The sequence below is a fragment of the Theobroma cacao genome, chromosome 2 (assembly GCF_053813885.1).
Source record: "Theobroma cacao isolate CCN51 chromosome 2, ASM5381388v1, whole genome shotgun sequence".
In the NCBI taxonomy this organism is placed as follows: Eukaryota; Viridiplantae; Streptophyta; class Magnoliopsida; order Malvales; family Malvaceae; genus Theobroma; species Theobroma cacao.
The window spans coordinates 18,200,527-18,220,483 of NC_142640.1; the positions used below are offsets into that span (position 1 = coordinate 18,200,527).

The 19,957-nt window shown below is 33.1% G+C and overlaps 1 protein-coding gene across 1 annotated transcript; it reads left to right on the forward strand.

Moving 5' to 3' along the window:
* Nucleotides 1–14,341: 14,341 nt before the first annotated feature.
* On the forward strand, nt 14,342–17,051 carry LOC148764124 (uncharacterized). The gene is made up of 2 exons (XM_088803541.1): nt 14,342–14,695; nt 16,965–17,051. The coding sequence occupies exons 1-2, from the start codon at nt 14,342–14,344 to the stop codon at nt 17,049–17,051; spliced, it is 441 nt and encodes a 146-aa protein (XP_088659667.1).
* The last annotated feature ends 2,906 nt before the right edge of the window (nt 17,052–19,957 follow it).

Consider the following 19,957-nt stretch of genomic DNA (forward strand, 5'->3'; position numbering starts at 1 on the left):
ATGATAGTGCCCGTGTGCACGATGTGGAAGGATGTACACGATGGCACTGATTGTGCACGATGTGAGGGGATGCACACGATGGTGCCGGTTATGTGCAGGATGTGGGGGGATGTACATGAGTCGGGTGTGATTATGATGATGTTGATGTTTATCTATGTAATTATGCATATCTAGACTTATGAAATGAAAACTTATGAATGTAATATATGATCGACATATATAAGAAATTTGATACATTGTACTTTGGGAATTTTCATGTGCGGTATGTTGACTTTGTTGGTTTAGCAGGATGGCCTTTTTGTTGAGTGAGGGGAAACTTTTCTCTTTTTGCTCTGTATTTCGCTGCAGCGAAATTCATTCTTGCTGCAGCAAGAAACTCTCGGATTTGAGAACCTTCACTAGAACTGGTTCTCGCTGCAGCAAAAAGGAATCTCGCTGTGGCGAAAAACTCTCTGTTTCATCAGCTGAATTTTGCTGCAGCGAGAAAAAATTTCGCTGCAGTGAGAAACCTTCTGTTTCTAGGTTACAATTTCGCTGCAGTGAGAAAGAATCTCGCTGCAACGAAAAACCTTCTATTTTGGTTTCCTATCTTGTCCAATTGCTGCCTTATCTTTCACTTTTTTGCTATCATATTGGAGCATGGACTTCCAACATTAAGGATTAGATGAGTTAAGTTTAAAATGGAGAGGTTTAGTGAGAAACCCTCGGCCAGTTGAGAAACCCTCGTTCGGCTAATAACTAAATCCCAACGTCGTTGCAACGAAAATTCATTCTTGTTGCAGCTACGCTGCAGCGAGATGCCTTTCCGTTGCAGCGAAGATTCGTTGTCGTATTTGACTTGCTTGTGTAATATTGAAGTTTTCATTCTTCAAATGGTTCGTTATGTATGGGTCCTTGATTTTCAAATGATTAATCTTTTAAGGGCTTGATGAGGGGTTTTTAATAAGAATAGAAACAAATTGTATTGTTTTGAAAAAGAATGCATCATGATTTCATTAAAGATTCCTTATGGTATGCTTGTTCCCTTTCTTGTTCACTCACTGGGTTTATACTCACCGTTTTTAACTTCATGTTTTCAGATCACGAGGCAGCAGGTAACTAGGACGAGGTGTCCTTGTAGACTTATATCCATCTTTTGGTAGGTGTCTCGGCATTCAGTAGCTGTACATTCATCAGAGTCCCTTCGCTCGAAATCGAGTCTTCTTTTTGAGATGTATAGACAAACTTGATGTAAATTATTAAGATACATGTTGTAGGCAATGTACATTTAATAGATATGCCAGTATGAGTTGGCGAATGTTTAATTTTATTATGATTCTAAGTTATGAAATAGGACTTATTAGTTATGATGGAATGATGAGTACGTTAGATTAATAGGCTTGCTTGGGCTTAGTGGATTACATCCATTGGGCCCATGCGTTGGTCATGGCCCGGAATTTGGGTCGTGACAACTTTGCTCTATGTCTTTGTCAGCTTTAATAGCTTGAAAATAATTAAAGTTTTGAAATGACAGAAATGATCAAAATTTCTTATTGAAGTAATCCTTAAATGCTTTTGAAGTATTTAGTATTTCCTTACTTGATTAACATTTAAACTTGTGTTTAAAGTTAGTTGTGAAAGGAAAAATCTTTTGTGCACTTTGAATCTTAAGTGCAAGCAAGGAAAATCAATTGTTGGAAAAGGAAACAACGATTCTTGAAGATACAAAATCCACTAGAAGGGCAAGAATAGACTTTTTAGGCATTAAGTGATCAATTCTTTTGAAGTTGCAAGACAAAAATCGAAAACTTGGAGAAGAAGAAAAGATGGGATAATTGGATAAGGATGGAGCGGCAAAAGCAATTTTCAATTTGGTGCCCAAAGTGCAAAAAGAATAAACTTATTAAAAATGCACTAATCGATTTTTTTAAAACAGAATGCTCTAGAGAAAAAAAGAATCAACTTCTTAGGAATGCGTTGATTGATTCTTTCAAAACAAAATTCTTTAGCGATAAAAAGAATTGACTTCTCAAAAAAGCACTGATCGATTCTTTCAAGACAAAATGCTTCAAATTAAAAGAGAATTGATTTCTCGAGAAGAAAAAGTCGATTCCCAAGCTTCAAAAAGTAGCTAGTAGACACAAAAAAGACAAGAAAAATGGCTAGTTCTCCCACCAAGTCATCCCTAATGGTTATAAACTTTTTCTAAGTATAAAAGGGACTTTTCCAACACATTTTGAGTAAGGGAAGGAAAGAGAAAAAGATCATTAATCAAGAATCAAATGAAATGAAGAATAAAAGGAAAAAAAGAGAAAACCAAGCTAAAGCAAGCCATTCATATTTTCCCAAAAAGCTTGTGAGCTATCCTTGTGCTTCAAATTCTTTGTGCTTTCACTCATATCTTTTGTAATCATCTTTAGGTCCTTCAAACTCTTCCTCCATGTATTTACATAGCAAAATCAACCTTCTAAACATACATTTATTTGAACCTTGTAGGAGAGAAAGTTTATGCCTTAACCTTTAAAAGGTAGTGTTGCAAAGATTTGTCTGATTCTTGAAAGGTAGAAAGGTTACACCTGATCTCTAAAAAGGCATGAAGTTATGCTTGATTCTTACAAAGGTAGGGGTTATGCTTAATCCACGAAATGCTGGTTTGTAAAGGTTATGCTTGATCCTTTAAAAAGTAGTTTTCATAGCGGATTGCAAATTCCTTGGTGAGCCAAGGGAGAGGATGTATGTGCTTATGGAGAAGTCAAACCTCCATAAATTCTTTATGTCATTTATCTCTTCTTCTTTCTCTTGAACTTGTGCTTTTATCTTGAAAATGTTTTAAAAATTTGTTTACAACTCACTCACTCTTCTTTTTCATAGTTGAGTTTTTTACTTCACTTTGAACAGTATTGAATATTTGTTTTTGAACTTGTTTATTCCTTAACACACTCTTCAAATCACTTTTGTTTTTGAATATTTGTACACTTTATTTTAAAGAATTTTGCAAATTTGTTTTCAACTTGTTTGTTCATTTCTTTTGGTTTTGTTTCAAAGTGAAAACAAATTTGAAAAACTTTTTATCAAGCTTCAAAGTTCGAGTTGTTGATACTGATGTAAACGAGTAGGGTACTCATTATTTTTGAGGTACCCAACCTTGAAACCGTTTAAATACTAAAGTACCTGAAACCTACAAAAAGCCGAATAAAATTAAAAAGTACTACCCAAAATCAAACCCTATTAGTATAGCACTATCCGTTAATTATCCGAATTTGTTAATTACTTAATTATTCAAAGTAAATTTTTAGTATTTGGATACCCATTTAATAACCTGAACCCAAAACTCGAATAAAAAATATTTTACATTAATTCATATATAATTAACTAATAATTAAAAACTATTCCATAATTAAAATCAACAACAATGCAAAATAAAAATAATACAAAGGTAGCATCAAACACCATTTTCAAATGTAACATACAATTACAACATGAATATATCATAAATTTCATTTAAATTCCTTTTTTTCCTTAACTTCAACTGTGCAAAGTGCACCTCCAACTACAGATCTTACACAAATTAAAATGATGAAAAATTATGTAACTTGAGATATAATGAATATTTTTATAAAACAAAAAAAAAACCAACCCAGATCATGAACAACCATAAAGAATAACAAACAAACAACAGAAACAACTCGAAAAAGAAAAGCAAGCCCAAAGAAAAATAGCACCATAAGGTAAGCGGTAGCCAAAAGATGAATTGGAGATCCATAGAGAAAACCAAAGAATAAAACCGGAGGCACAAAATTCATAAAGGATTAGCAAGCATGTTGATTGCTTGAGAAGACAGAACATGGAAAAATTGAAGCATAACAAAATCACCATAACAATGGACATAGCATGGAAGAATCAAAGCGAAATAGTAGGATGAGTAGAAAGACAAAATAAGGAACTAGAATAATCAGCAGTAACATTATAATCAATAGCTACAAGAAGAAAGGAGAAACTGAGCAACAACCATGCAAAGAACTAGGAAAAAAATTTAAGAAAGAACAAAAAATCAATTAAGAATTCTCTCTTAATTTTTTTTAAAAAATTATGCCATTTACCTGAAATGACTAGATAATATTTCAGCATTGAAGCATTGAAGCACCAAAGTAGCACTACAAATGTTGCTAGAAACTAGAGAGAAAGGAAAGGAAAGGAAAATGAGAAAAAAATGAGGTTTATATACTTAAGGTTTAGGCTAGTGGAAGGAAATAGGTGCAAAACAACACTGTTTTAGGCAAGTTGAGGTATGGTTTTGACTTTTTGATGCCTTGAATCTTGATTATCTAGTTTTTATTATATATGGTTGATAAGTCAAAAGTGGGTATAACTTGATTTTCATGCAAAGAAAGGACTAATATGTTTTCCAAAACAATTGATTTATAATGAAGAGTATGATAAAAAAATTTGGACAAAAAATATTTTATTATCACAAATGTAAGGATTTGTTTCCATATTGGAAGCATGTAACTTGTGAAACCTTTTCAATTAAAAGCAAACAATTAGCAGTTTACATAAGCCAAATGCTCAAGTGTAGTTTACAAGTTCAACTAATATAAAAATTTTATATATTTAAGTTTGCATCATAGTTCAAGTAATATAAATTAATTTTACATTTGTTAGTTTACAAGTTCAACTTATATAAAAGTTTAATATATTTAAATTTTCATCATAGTTATAATAATATAAATTTACATTTTTTAGTTTGCAAGTTCAACTAATATAAAAATTTTATATATTTAACTTTGTATCATAGTTCAAGTAATATAAATTAATTTTACATTTATTAGTTTACAAGCTCAACTAATATAAAAATTTTATATATTTAAGTTTGCATCGTAGTTCAAGCAATATAAATTAATTTTACATTTGTTAGTTTGCAAGTTCAACTAATATAAACATTTTATATATTTAAGTTTGCATCATAGTTCAAGTAATATATATAAATTAATTTTACATTTATTAATTTACAAGTTCAACTAATATAAAAATTTTATATATTTAAGTTTGTACCATAATTCAAGTAATATAAATTAATTTTACATTTATTAGTTTACAAGTTCAACTAATATAAAAATTTTATATATTTAAGTTTGCATCATAGTTTAAGTAATATCAATTAATTTTACATTTAATAATTCACATAAAAAGAAGTTTGTTGAGATGGTTAAGATTGTCAAAAATTTAAAGAGAACAAAGGTTCAAGTCTCACTAGTTACGACATTTTGTAACATTATACATAATATAAGTATAATCAGGTTATACTGGTATTAGGTACCTGATAATACCCAAAATAAATATAATCGAGTTTGGGTTTATTGTACCCTAAGGGTGATACTCGAACTTGAGTTGGGTACTAAAAGTAACAACTGAACTCACCTCGTAACCGATTATAGGGTACCTAAACCCCATGTCATTGACTCGGGTACCCACAAATATCCGATTACTAATTACCCATTTACATCTCTATTTGTTGAAAAGAATTTTTTTTGTAGCAATTTGCATATTTAAACACCTTGAGCAAAGATCCTTGTTAGCTCCAAGAGGCCAAATGAGATGAGGAATCAAGTGTGCTAGAGCAAGGAGAAACAACTTGAAGATTAAGTTCTCTTTAAACACACAAAATGAAAATAAGTGACTTCTTTTACAAAAATCTTTTTGTGCTTTTAAATTTAAGATTTTTACTTTATTGACAATTTCTTGAGATTGATTGGTTTAGCTTTGTTTCTAAAGCTATTTGCATTGAAAACTTTGGCTAACTTTTCTTGCTTGAACATTAAGTGCAGAACTTCCTTGAGCTTTATTGATTTTGCTTGTGAAAAATCGTTTTGAGAAAAAAAAAATTTTCTCATGAAATTTGATTTCACTTTATTATTTTTAAGGAAAAATGATATTCAAGTATATTTTTAAGCATAAAAGGTTTTATGTTGATGGCATGTGAAATCGATTGATTTGCATAATTGCCTTTCTAATAGTATAAACAAGGAAAATTGAACTTTCAAAGTTGATTTTCATAACACCCCTAATTTTTGATGTAAATTAAGTTAAATAAGAAATGATGAACTAACTCTATGGTTTGAGGTTTTGATTTGTATTTGATATGATAATGGATGATATGTTATGTGTGGATTGAGTTTGAGAATGATTTGAGGTTATGAGAGAAGTTTAGAACAAGTTTAGGCTTGGTAGAGAGCCATTTTTTATGAATCTGGACCTAAAAAGTCAAGTATTCTTGTCTCGGATCAAATATAAGCTTTTTATAGTCGATCATAGGAAGGAAAAATTAGATAAATGCAAGCATATTGGTCTAAGATCGACTATAGGGCTTCCATAGTGGATCATGTGAACAAAAGTCGAGTGGAACTAGACATTATAGTCTGAGATCGACTATAAGTCCTCTATAGTCGATCTTGGGAAGGGAAATGGGAGAAATTTGTCAACCAGGGTCCACTGTAGACTTCCTATAGTCAACCTTAGGCTGCCAGATTAGCCAAGTTCGGCCTTAAAACCCCCAATACCGAACGTTTCTCATTTTATCTCTTTTTCCTTCGTTCATTGATCGTTTTCTTTGAAATTTTACGTCGTTTAAACCCATTCAAATCCAACAATCAATCTTGGATTTTAAGTGTTTGAGGTAAATGATTTCACTTCCAAAAGGTAGATTATGTTATTTTTACTTTCTCTTTCTAAAACCCAAAAACTTAACTCCCAAATTTATTTTTGAAGTACTTGGAATTATTTGGAGTAAATGTGGAGCTTGGGAAATGCTTCTTGACGTAAGATTAAATGTTGTGCAAATTGATTTCCAATTTAACTGGTGAATAACTTAGATCTTGCTTTAGTTCAACTTGGTGGAATTGGGCCCTTTTAGTTGACAGAGGATTTGGGGTAAACAATAACAAAATCTAACTTCTAAGGTATGCGTTTAGCTCATTGTTAAAGGATTTGAACTTATGTGATGGATTGCTAAAGATTTGATTATTTTTATAAAAGCTGGCATTTTTTAAAAGTTAGAATTTAATTGGTTTTGTAATATTTTGATGTGCTTTAGGAAAGATTGAGTCATTTGGGCACGTTTATGAGCCAAAACATGATTGGAGGTTAAAGATTGAAGCTTGACTATGGAGCACCTCCAATTTCTCAAGGTGAGTGGGGAATTTCAATTTATAGGAGAATGATGACTATGGTGCATGCATGCTTCCATCATGAAATGTATGATGTATGCTATGTATGAGCTGTACTTATGTTTAGAGGTAGAATTCCTAGACTAGAAAATGCTTAAGATTAATGTGGTATGCTTAGGCTAATGATGTTAACACGACTATAAGCCAAGATTACGACAGTTAAGATGTTATGGTGAATGTGTATATGATGAATATGTCTAAAAGTGTTATGCCTAGACTAGTGAATGTTATGGGAAATGTATGATATGCCTAAAAGGATATGCCCAGGCTAAATATAGTATGTGATATGATGATGGTATAAGTAAGTTATAATGAAATGAATGTGATCATGTGTGACAAAAAATGTTAATGATATGATGTATGTACGACCTGTGGATAATTTTCGAATGATGAATAAATGAAATGAAGTTGAGTGTGTCCATATCACTGTGACTATGTATGTTCCACCAGTAGGATGGTGGTACGTAAGGATGGTGGCAAGTAAGGATGGTGGTTTTGTCTAGCCTGTATTGCTATGATGCCATTTGTTGAGATTGTTTTGAATGATGTTTATTGACAACGTCATTTGTTTCAACAATGGAGCATAACATGACTATGTCATTTGTTGGGGCAATGGGGCATGACTTGATATTGTATATTGTCCGTCGGTTAGCCACTGCACGTGACTACATTATTGTCATAACCCAAATTTTGGGCCATGACCGGCACAAGGCCCCAGTGGGCTCAACCCACCAAGCCCAAGGAAGCCTACTTGCATGATCTTATACATTAATCCATATTCCTTTACAATTCGAAATTCGTAATACTCAATTACAATTTTTTTGAAAAAAATTCATAAAACCCAGTCATGTATTCATAATGGCATCATCAACCACTATATACATATATAGAATAACAAATGAACCTTAATGTTTCACATCAAATATCCATATACACATAATTAGACCTCGACCGTAAGCGGAGTGACTCTAGGCACGATTGATAACGCTTAGTGGCACGTTGAACCTACTGAGCAATGTATAGGGTGGAGCACTTCGTCCTAGGATCCAATCACCTTTAATTCAGAAAACCTAAAACATGAATTTAAAAAAAAAACATGAGTACAAACTTAGTGAGTAAACATAGGAGGGGAACAAGCAACATTAAGAAAGGTTTTAGAAAACATGATGTACTTGTTTCAAAAACAATGCAATTGAATTAATTTCTTACTAAAAACCCCTCATTCAAACCCTTGGTCTCTTAGTCACTTGATGATGAAAAACTCATGAACAACAAAGAAGTTGAGAAGTGAACACTTTAGTAGAATTCAAGCAAGTCAAGCATAATAGATTGACTCTCATCGCAGCGAAAAGGCATTCACGCTGCAACGAAATTCTGGCCAGATAAAATCCAAGGGGCTTTCACTGCCACTGGGAATATCCACTCATGCCACATTGCACATTAAATTGAACACATCGACAATACTCAAGTTTTCATTATTCATTTTAATCATATATTATAATCATAAACTTTCTATCACATATACATATAGAAACACATATACACACGTACACCACCCCACTTCATTCATCGTCTTGTGCACTCCCTACTCGCACATTTCCATATCATCATCATCATCATCATGGGCACACCCTACTCGCACATAGCGGGGTCGTCATCAGCTCATGTGAACTCCCTACATCCGCACACGACTAGAATCCCCCACCGGTCCTCAGGTCATGTGCACTCCCTACATTCACACATAGTTGGGTCATCATCAGCTCATCATTGTTCATCAATGCACAACATATATTTATATACATACATACCAACATAATGTAGGAGCACACGGATTCATCTTTTTACACATTTCACATTTTCAAAACATCGAGACATTTTTATCAAGGGCTTGTTCTCCGACACACATTTTTAAAGAAAGGATAGATAAAATCATTCAAATGTTTCACCCAAATACATTTACATTTCCCAAAGCAAATTTTGGAATGCAAGTTCACTCATTTGGCAACAATGAGATATTAAGTCGCTATTCGTTCGGAGTTGTCTCTAACTATTTTCACTGGCCGGTCGCTCGTTATTTACTCTGGCACGCCACCACAGTTCTCCAACCTTATCTTTGCACTTCCTAGCAATAATACGAACTCAATATATTTAATTACATACGTATACAAGCAGCACTTCAATCAATTAATCATTACTCAAATTTATATTTTTCATCCTATCATGAAACCATCTTCAATTAACTCACATCTTAATACTTTTTTACCAAAATTACTTATATCCATTGCTTACGAAATTCCTTAGAATATATCACCGGTAACTTATTTATGATGTCACGTGCCTACTTCAACCTTTCTAAATAATTTCTACCCAAATCCATCTTATATTTCCACACATAATCCACATATATGGCAGCAACAATCATTCTCACTTTCACTCGATTATTTTCTAGTTTACATGCATCGTTATCTATCTAACTTTCAATACTTTGTTTCTCAATCCTCCATCTACAATATTTCTTTTTCATTTCTTTCAAACAACATGCCATACAATCTTAATAATTTTCAACTAGCTTAAGCAAATAAATCCTTTCAACAACCATAATTCCTCACAATATTCAACTAACCGCAGGCTTTAAAACATAGTGTTAAGCTTACCGTTTTCCTTTTCCACTTTGAGTCCTTCATGTACCCATGGGTTTATTGGCTTACATGTTATCAATTTTTCTCCAATCAAGCCAATCTTTGCTACCATAAGGCATTTCTCTAAGTCACTAACTCATTTCCAAAGACTACTCAAGCCAAAAACAAGAATTCTTACCGTTCCTTGCTTGAATCACCAAAACCAAGCTTTTTCTTCCTTTCTCTCTTTTTCTTTCTTCTCCTCCTAGGGTTTAGATGTGCTAGAAATTGAGGTTAAAGGCTATAAATTTAGTGCTCAAGAAGTTTGGAGAAGAAAGGAAAAGAAAACATGGAAAGGAAAGTGAAGAAAACTTGATTTCATGGTGGATAAAGAGAAAATGGCATGGAAGCTTCAAGAATGGCGTGCAGCATGGATGAAGAAGAAGAAAAATCTTGTGGGGGAAAGGATAAGGTCGGTCTTAGCCTAAAAAAATAGAGTCAAAGCTTCTTTTGGAAGCTTTGACCAAACTGTACATAAAATTACCGTTTTACCCTTTTTGTTTCCTTCCATTTTAATTTAGTCCTCCTAACACTCATTTAACTCCAATTTCCTTCTATTACCTTTTTCTACATATGTACAAACAAAGTATGAAGTTTGTACTCCAACGCGGTGTCCCCATAATATTTAAAATATTTATTTGCCAGCGCTATCTTTACTTAATAAAGACACGCGGCCCCATTAAAGTCATTTTTCTCCAAAATTCTCTCATTCTTCTTCTCCACTTAGATTGACCATATAGTCCTTCTTCATGGAAAATTTTGACACTGAATAAAATATTAATATTTTAATATTATTTTATTCCAAAAATTTCCTCTTGTCTCTTCTTGTCCCCTTGGTTCCCAAAATACCTTATTATGCCTCAATTGACTTCCGAATCACTTTTTATCTTGCAAATTATTCTCTGATAAAAATGTTATTATTTTCTTATTATTTCCTCGTGTGCGAAATATTTTATTCCAAACTATTCCCTTCATCTTTCATCATTTCTAAACATTATAATTAACCTCAATTGGCACCCAATAAGCTTTATTCGTCACCATATCAAAGTACGAGGTATTATAGTTATGCCCAGGGAGGACCATTCTATGATATCTTATGATGTTGTAAATGTATAGAGGCATGCCATAGGATATGAAATGTATACCATGATATGTTACATTATGAAATGATGATCAAATGCTAAGGCTTAAGGTAAAAGCTATGTTGTATAACAATGTAAGGTGACACAATGGAAGGTATGGAGTTTAAGGATTTATGGTTGATGTGAATGCTCACAAGGTATGTATGTTAAACGCGTGTGTAGATGGCCGTATGGTGGGCCAATTCATACGATTGATGAAAGCCGATAGACAGCTGTAATGATAATAATAATGATAGGTGAGACAAAGATAACTTACGCTATGTTTATGATAATGAGTCTCATGGGCTTGCCTGCCAAGCTTGTGCGTGCCGGTCATGGAACCTCGAATTTGGGTCATGACAAACTTTGTATCAGAGTAAACCTAGGTTATAGAGAGTCTTGGGTCAATCTATGTTTGTAAGTGGAGTACTAAGGACTTGTGTGGAATCTTGTTCTCCTGCTTCCACTAAAATAAACAACTTAAATCCATCAAACATAAGTAAAAGAGAGATAAATAATTCAAACTATATATTGAGTTCAATCATAATCTTAGATTAAAAATTTAGTTCCCCATCAAGTCATACATCATCATCGAATAAAATATAAACATTTAAACCAAAAGAATAAAAGAATAATAAAAAGATAGAAAAAACCAAGGAATGAATTCTTGATCTCCAAATCTCCTTGAATTTTTCAAATTCCTTCAATGACTCTGTAGCTTAACTCTTAGCTGTTAATTAGGTATTTTTCTTCTTCCTTAAGTCCTCCAAAAGGTTGTGTTTATAGGCTTTGGAGTTAGGCCAAGTTGGGTGAAGAAAGAATTCAATTTTAACTAGGATTTCCTTATCAGACTATATAAGTCGCAGCTTTGCCAAATTTATTAACAGAATTCGCAATTGCTCTAAGACTGCTATAGTGCATTATATTCGACAATTTTGAACATTCTACAAGCCGAACTGGTGAAGTGATAGACATAAAAGTTGTATATATTTCTCTTATCTTTCCAATGGTACAAGAATCACTTCTTTTAGAGACCTGTAGAGAAAGTTATGGCCAAAATATCAAAACATGTACATTAAAAGTTTGCACCTCGAAATTGCTCTCCTTCTTCCATTAAAATTCTTTTTTCAAACACCTACAAAAGCACAAATAAATCAATAACAACCTATCTTAATCATATTAAGACTAAATTAAGCATAAAATTAACCAAAATTAGATTGACTCACCTAAAATAACTAATTTAAAACAGTTAAAAAAAACCTACTAATTTCTATGCATTACTACAAAAACCTAGCCAAATTATTATCAAAATTAAGCCCAAATAACTCTATATCATAGATTTATCAATGGACTATAGAAAATTGAACAAAGCCACTAGAAAAGATCACTTTCCACTACCTTTTGTTGATCAAATGCTTTATAAACTAGCAGGTAAGGATTTTTATTATTTTTTGGATGGTTATTCTGGTTATAATCAAATTGCCATTGCTCTTGAAGACTAAGAAAAAACCACCTTTACTTGTTTTTATGGAACTTTTGCTTTTTGTAGAATGCCTTTTAGACTTTGTAATGCTCCAGCTACTTCTCAGAGATGTATGATGGCAATTTTTTCTGATATGGTTGAAAAGTTTTTGGAAATATTTATTATTGTTTTTTAGTTTTTAGGATAATTTTGTTGATTGTCTATTTTATCTTGCTAGAGTACTTAAGAGATGTGAAGAAACTAATTTAGTTTTAAATTCAAAAAAATGTCACTTTATGATGTAAGAAGGCATAGTCTTAGGCCATCGAGTCTCTAGTAAAGGTTAAAAGTAAATAAAGTGAAAATTGACACAATTAAAAACTTCAACCTCTTACTTTTGTTAAGAGCATTCGTAGTTTTTTGGGACATGCTGGATTTTATAGGAGATTCATTAGAGATTTTTCTAAAATTTCTAAACCACTGTGTAATTTGTTAGAAAAGGATACTTTTTTTAATTTTGATAATGCTTACCATGATGCTTTTGTTAAATTGAAAAAAAGATTAATTTCTACTCCTATTATCACTATTCTTGATTGGAATCTTCCTTTTGAACTACTGTGTGATGCTAGTGATTATGCAGTTGGCACAGTTTTAGGACAATGAAAAGTGAAGATTTTGCATCCTATTTGTTATGCTAGTAGAACATTGAATGAGGCTCAAGCAAATTACACCACAACTAAAAAGGAATTGCTTGCTATTGTTTTCACTTTTGATAAATTTTGCTCTTATCTTGTTGGCACTAAAGTATTTGTCTGCACTAACCATGCAACTACTATTAAATATCTGATTGAGAAAAAAGATGCAAAGCCACACTTGATAAGATAGGTACTTTTGCTTCCAGAATTCGACTTAGAAATTTGAGATAGAAAAGGTACAAAAAATCAAGTGGTAGATCATTTATCAAGATTGGAGAATGGAGAACAAATTAAGAATTCAACAATGATCAATGAGACCTTTCTTGATGAGCAATTGTTTCATGTCAAGAAGTAGAAAAATTTGCCATGGTATGCTGATTTTGTGAACTATCTCATGAGTAAACTTTTCCCTCCAGAATTTAAGTCTCAACAAAAGAAGAAATTCTTGCGTGATATCAAATACTACATGTGGGATGAGCCTTTTTTTTACAAGCATTATGGGGATCAAATCATTAGAAAGTATTTTCTCGAAGAAGAATTTGAAAATATTCTTCATCATTGCCATTCATCTGATTATGGAGGACATTATGGAGGGAAACGAATTACTGCCAAGGTTCTACAATCAAGTTTTTACTAGCCTTCTCTTTTCAAAGATGCTTATAATTTTGTTGAAAGATGTGATATATGTCAAAGAGTGGGCAATATATCTAGAAGACATGAGATGCCTCTCAACAACATCTTGGAAGTTGACATTTTTTATGTTTGGGGAATTAATTTTATGAGTCCATTCATGCCATCCTTTAATAATGAAAACATCTTGGTTGCTGTTGATTATGTCTTTAAATGGGTTGAAGCTGTTGCATTACTAAGGAATGACTCTAAGGTAGGGATAAACTTATTGCAAAGGAACATCTTTACACGTTTTGGAACACCTAGAGCCATAATCAGTGATAAAGGATCTCACTTCTGTAACAAATATTTTGAGGCAATCTTTGTCAAATATGGAGTCAAACACAAAATAGCCATTGCCTATCATCCTCAAACAAGTGGCCAAGTGGAAATTTAAAATAGAGAAATTAATAGAATTTTGGAAAAGATTGTTTGTCCTTCCAGAAAAGAATAGTTGAAAAAGCTGGATGATGCTTTGTGGGCATATAGAATTGCATATAAAACTCTAATTGGGATGTCTCTTTATAGATTGGTGTTTGGTAAAGCTTGTCATCTTCTAGTGGAGCTTGAACATGAGGCATGTTGGGCAATTAAAAAGCTTAATTTTGATCTTCAAGCAGCTAGAGAAATGCGGCTTTTACAATTTACTAAGATGGATGAATTTCGTCAAGAAGCTTATAAGAGTGCAAGAATCTACAAAGAGAAGACAAAACGATGCCATGACCAGAAAATCATAAAGAGAAGTTTTGAGCCTAGCCAACATGTTCTTCTATACAATTCTCGTTTGAGATTATTTCCTGGAAAGTTGAAATCTCATTGGTCTAGACCTTTCACTGTGATGAAAGTGTATCCTCATGGAGTAATGGAGGTAATTAATGATAAATCAACCTTCAAGGCGAATGGACAATGACTAAAGCATTATTGGGGAGATGATTTCAATCTTCAAAGGTCCTTAATCAAGCTTATCGATGCATTTAAACTAGAGAAAGTCAAGCCAAAGACTATAAATCAAGCGCTTCTTGAGAGGCAATCTAAGCATTCTAACTTTCTTTCTTTTATTTCCTTTTAATTATTTTTATTTTGTAGGAACATGTACGGCCCCCCATAAAAAAATAAAAAAATTCAAAAAAATATTTTGGAAAAAAAATTTTGGGGAAGGGGTAAACCGCGACTTCCCCAGAGCGAGGCTATGGCCTAGCGAAGCCCCACAACGTGCGCTGCGGTCTCGCGACTTTTACCAACGAGGGTCACGGTGACCACTAGGGGTAGGTTGTAGCCCCATGTTTTGGGCTTCCACCTTTAGGCAGCCCACAAAAAAAAAGAGGTCGAGGCTCCTAGCGACAATCATAAAACGTGGGTCGTGGCTCCCACATTGGGTAAGCCATGGTCCCCCCTGAAGTGGGTTGCCAATAATGGGTAGTCCACTACCCACTACCACCCCCCAATGGGCTGCCAACATTTGACAATTCCATGCCTCCCATAAAACCCCCCTTACCCCTCTAGCACACCTACCCTTCTCTCTTAGTATAAATTTCCGCACTCTATTTTTTTTTCTTCTACCCATTCTTCTCCGTCTCTCCTTTACTTTTTAAATTATCACTATTCCTTTTTCATCTTTATTCCTTCTTACCCATTACCTAAACATATTTTCAACATATTTGCTCTAAATATCAAGTAAGTTTCAATATTTTTATTTATTTATTTTCTTTTTCTCTTCTCTTTTTTCTTCTTTATTTTTTTTCTTTTTTTTCTCTTTTCTTCTTCTATTTGTATTATTGTTGACTTACTTCATATTTTTATTTTGTTGGAAATTTGTGATGGGTATTGATGATTCTTGAGACATTGTGCTTAATTATATGGGTATAGTAAATTGTTTGGTTTTGCGCTTTAAATTTCAAAGATAAGTGGAAATTGGGGAATATGGGTAAGTTTCTTGATTTTAAATTATTATTCTTTTTTTTATATGCCTCGTAGTTTAGAAGTATTGTAGTTAGTGGATTTTTACTTGATACTATGGGCATTACTTTATGATGAGAAGACATATGAGCTAATATTGGTGATGGTCTTTTGTGTTTTGTTGGAACTTTTCTTTTCTTTTCTTTTGGTTGAGAATTAATTGTAGAAAATTTGAAAATGGCACCCAATTGATCAAGACAAAATTCCAGTGGTTCATTTGATCATACTAGATTTTTGTCAGCTGATGCTGTGGCTGGACACGCAAGTTCTTTTGTAAACAAAATTGCAATACCCGAACAAGGATTGGATCAAGGGTTGACTACACATTTTGACGTTCAACCAATGATTGATGGTTGCCACTGGCAAAAATTTTGTGCCTTGCCAGCAACTGTAAGTATCCTTTCGGTAAGAGAATTTTATGCTAACTCTGTTGAAGCTACTAATGATTTTGTTTTTGTGCGAGGTAAATTAGTTCCCTTCTTGAGCCATGCCATCAATGAATTTTATGAAACTCTTGATATTGAAAACAATGGATATGGTTAATATTTAGCTGAGTATGAGAATTGGGATGATATCATTAATATACTCTGCAATGAGGGTGCTAAATGGTGATTCTTCAATAATGCACCAATTTCATTCAAGAGGACTGTGATGAAACCAACTTCTAAGATATAGTTATATTTTGTGGGTTCCAAATTACTTTCTACCACACATACCAGTAATGTTACAAAAGATCGAGCCATCCTCATTCATTGAATCACGACTGGACACACAATTGATATTGGCCACATAATTTGCAAAAGCATGACTCACATTGCAAAATCAAATCGTGAAGGCTTGTGGTTCCTTTCTTTGATTACAACTAGGTGCAAATAAGCTGGTGTACATTGGGATGCTAGTGAGGAGTTGTTGCACCCTAAACTTCTAATTGATTTTAATCTCATCATCAGATAATCTCAAACTTCTATTCTTTTTCTACACATCATCCTCTACCCCCTAGACTAAGACACCAACAATGGTCGATGTCTTAGAGAATTGAGAACCTTGAGCACCTAGTTAAGAACCTTGGGCAACAATTTGAGCAACACATGACTTATCAACCCTAATGTAATCAACATATGGACCACATGTTTCAAGCTTATGGTGCTTTTATGAGAATGGATATGTCTATTTTTCCACAGGCACCTAATCCTCCTAGGGGTGCCAATAAGGCAGAGGGTAATGAGAATAATGATGCAGAGGATGATTGCGATGAAGAAGAGGATTAGAGCTTCTCCAAATTCATCCACCCATTAGGAGAGTATTCTTTACCTTTCCTTTATGTTTTCTAACATTGGAGACAATGTTTAGTTTAAGTTTTGGGAGTGAATTTATTTTTCTGGTGATGAATATTTTGTGGAAGATTTAGATTTAGTTTTATTTATATGCGTTTTGATTTTTATAAATAATTTAGGATTATTTGGCAAATGAATTTATTACTTGTTAGAATTTTAGGAATCTAGAGTATAGTTGTGCCAAGTTGTGCCAATTTTTTTGATGATTTCTCTATCCAATGATGATAACTAGTTGTCTTGAATTCTTAGCTTTTGGTTAATAAGGTTTTTGTTTGGATTCATGCTAAATGCTTTTGTTAAGTATCATTGTTAGGATGTGATTTCCACAATTTTGGTCACTATATTTTTTGCTTTGAATTATTATGAATATCTAGAGAAGGTTTATAGTGATGTAAATTGTAGATTATGTCATGAATTCTAGAATTTGCTTGATTTTCTCTCGAGGTGAAATCTTGACAATAGATAGTTAGGGAGATGATTTAGGCTATCTTCGGACCGTTTGAGCCTAAAAAGCCTACCTTATTAAATTTTTGTCCCTAGTATACCTTTTTTGAGCCTAATTTCTCTTTTCTTTGTTTAACTACATAATAATTGAGCTTAACCTTAAATTAATTTTCTAATTTTGCAACCCTCACTCCTAAGCCTGTATATTGTTTTAGAAAAAATAGATTAAGCTAAATGTTGAAAAAGGTGGAAAGGTAATGCTGATGTGAAAAAAAAAATGTTCAACATATGAAAAATATTAAAAATCATCCCATTACCTACAATATAAAGAAAATAAGTTTAGGGATGTGAAATTGTGAAATTGTGAGAAGAAAAAAAAAGAAAAAATGTTGAGAACAAAGAAAAGTTCAAATGTGAAAGAAAAATGTGTATTTGGAGAATGAAAATAAAGCTCCATATATAGGTCCTAGAATAATTATGTGCTTAGGATGATTTAAGCCACATTATTATCTTGTATCCTACCTTAACTCTAGCCATACATTACAAGCTTTATAAAGTTCTATTGATCCCTAGCCTGGTGTTAGTCTGCATTAGTGGAGGGAGAGATGAAAAGTGTTAATTTGAAATTTATGTTGGCATAAACTCATCCGGCTGTCATAATATTATTGGTAAAAGATTTCACACACACAAAAATCCATTCGAGAATGTGCTCGCATTGGAATTAAAATATGAATTTGAATGATGCCTATATGTTTCCTTTGGTTAATGATTGATAGACATACTTTTGAGGAAATTATGGAGAATCATTGAGTTGGTGCACTTTATCTCTAGTAGTAGTAGTAGTAGTAGTAGTAGTAACTATATTTATTTCATTTTTCATTAACTGAATTTGATTTTTGTAAGTTAGTTTCTTTTCTATGTTTTGCTTGAGGACTAGCAAAATATTAAGTTTGGGGGTGTGATAACGCTATGATATAGAGTTATTTAGGCTTAATTTTTAATAGTAATTTTGCTTAGTTTTTGTAAGTAATGCATAGAAACTATTAGGTTTTATTTAATTATTTTAAATTAGTTAATTTAGATGAGTCTGTCACAACCCAATCTCCTGGCCATGACTAACGTAAGGACCCAATAGGCACAGCCCGCTAGGCCTAAGCAAGCCTCTCTATATGCATTTGTATATTAGTCCAACTATCTATCATATTTCTTTAAGATCTGTACTTAATAGTGTTCAAATGTCAATTTCTTCAAATGCAATTCATAGAACCCAAATGAATGCTCACATTGGCATCATAATTCAAAATATACATAGATAGTCTGTCAAATGTATTTTTATCAATTCACATTGAGCATATACAAAGACTTGGACCATTAGAGAAGTGACTCTGGATGGGGAATATGACTACTGAATACCAGGGTACCTACCAAAAGATAGGCGTATGTGGGCACCTCAGTTTACTTCCCAACCACCCCTGAATTTGAAAACATGAAGTTGAAAACGTGAGTATAAACTCTGTGAGTGAACATAAAAAGGGAACAAGCAACGTTAAGGAAGGTTTAGAAATCATGATGCACTTAAGTTCAAAACAATGCAGTTTAGTTTATTTCTATTTAAAAAATCCCTCATTCAATCCCTTGGTCGTTTAATCACATGATGAGGAAAAACTCATGAACAATAAAAAGTTGAGAAGTGAAAACTTTAGTAGAATTCAAGCAAGTCAAGCATAATAGATTGACTATCACCACAGCAAAAAGGCATTCTCGCTGCAACGAAATTCTGGCCAAATAAAATCTAAGGGGTTTTCACTGCCACCGATAAAATCCACTCATGCCACATTGCATATTAAACTGAACACATTGACAATACTCAAGTTTTCAACAGTCAATGCAAGCACATATTAAGTCCAAACATCTCTATATAGTAAATATATATATATATATATAAACACATACAGCACCATCTCCCCCAGCTCATGTGCATCCCCTCACATCGTGCACATAGCCGGACATCTCGTCTCACCCAGCTCATGTGCATCCCCCCACATCGTGCATATAGCCGAAGTCATCGTGTGCATCCCCCCACATTGTGCACAAGCAATATCATCATCCATCTCCCTCACCACCGGCAGGTGCACACTCACCCCGCACATGCACGGTTGCATTTTTGTCGCACAATGTATCATTTATGACATAATATATATATATACATTAATATTATACAGAAACACATGGATTCATCACACCATCCATTTTATAGCATGAAAACATTTCATAAAGGCTTGTTCCCGTGCGAGTTTTGAAGAAAACCAATAAAACGTTTTAAGGGATTTAATCAAACTTAAATGTGTATATCCCAAAACATTTTAATGCAAGTTCACTCACCTTGTAACAATGAG

Bases quoted from the DNA above. Each gene is read 5' to 3' on its own strand.
- LOC148764124 (XM_088803541.1), top strand. From the start codon at position 14,342: ATGTCTCTTTATAGATTGGTGTTTGGTAAAGCTTGTCATCTTCTAGTG. The intron at 14,696-16,964 runs GTAATTAATGAT...ATTTTTCCACAG, and splicing joins ATCCTCATGGAGTAATGGAG to GCACCTAATCCTCCTAGGGG.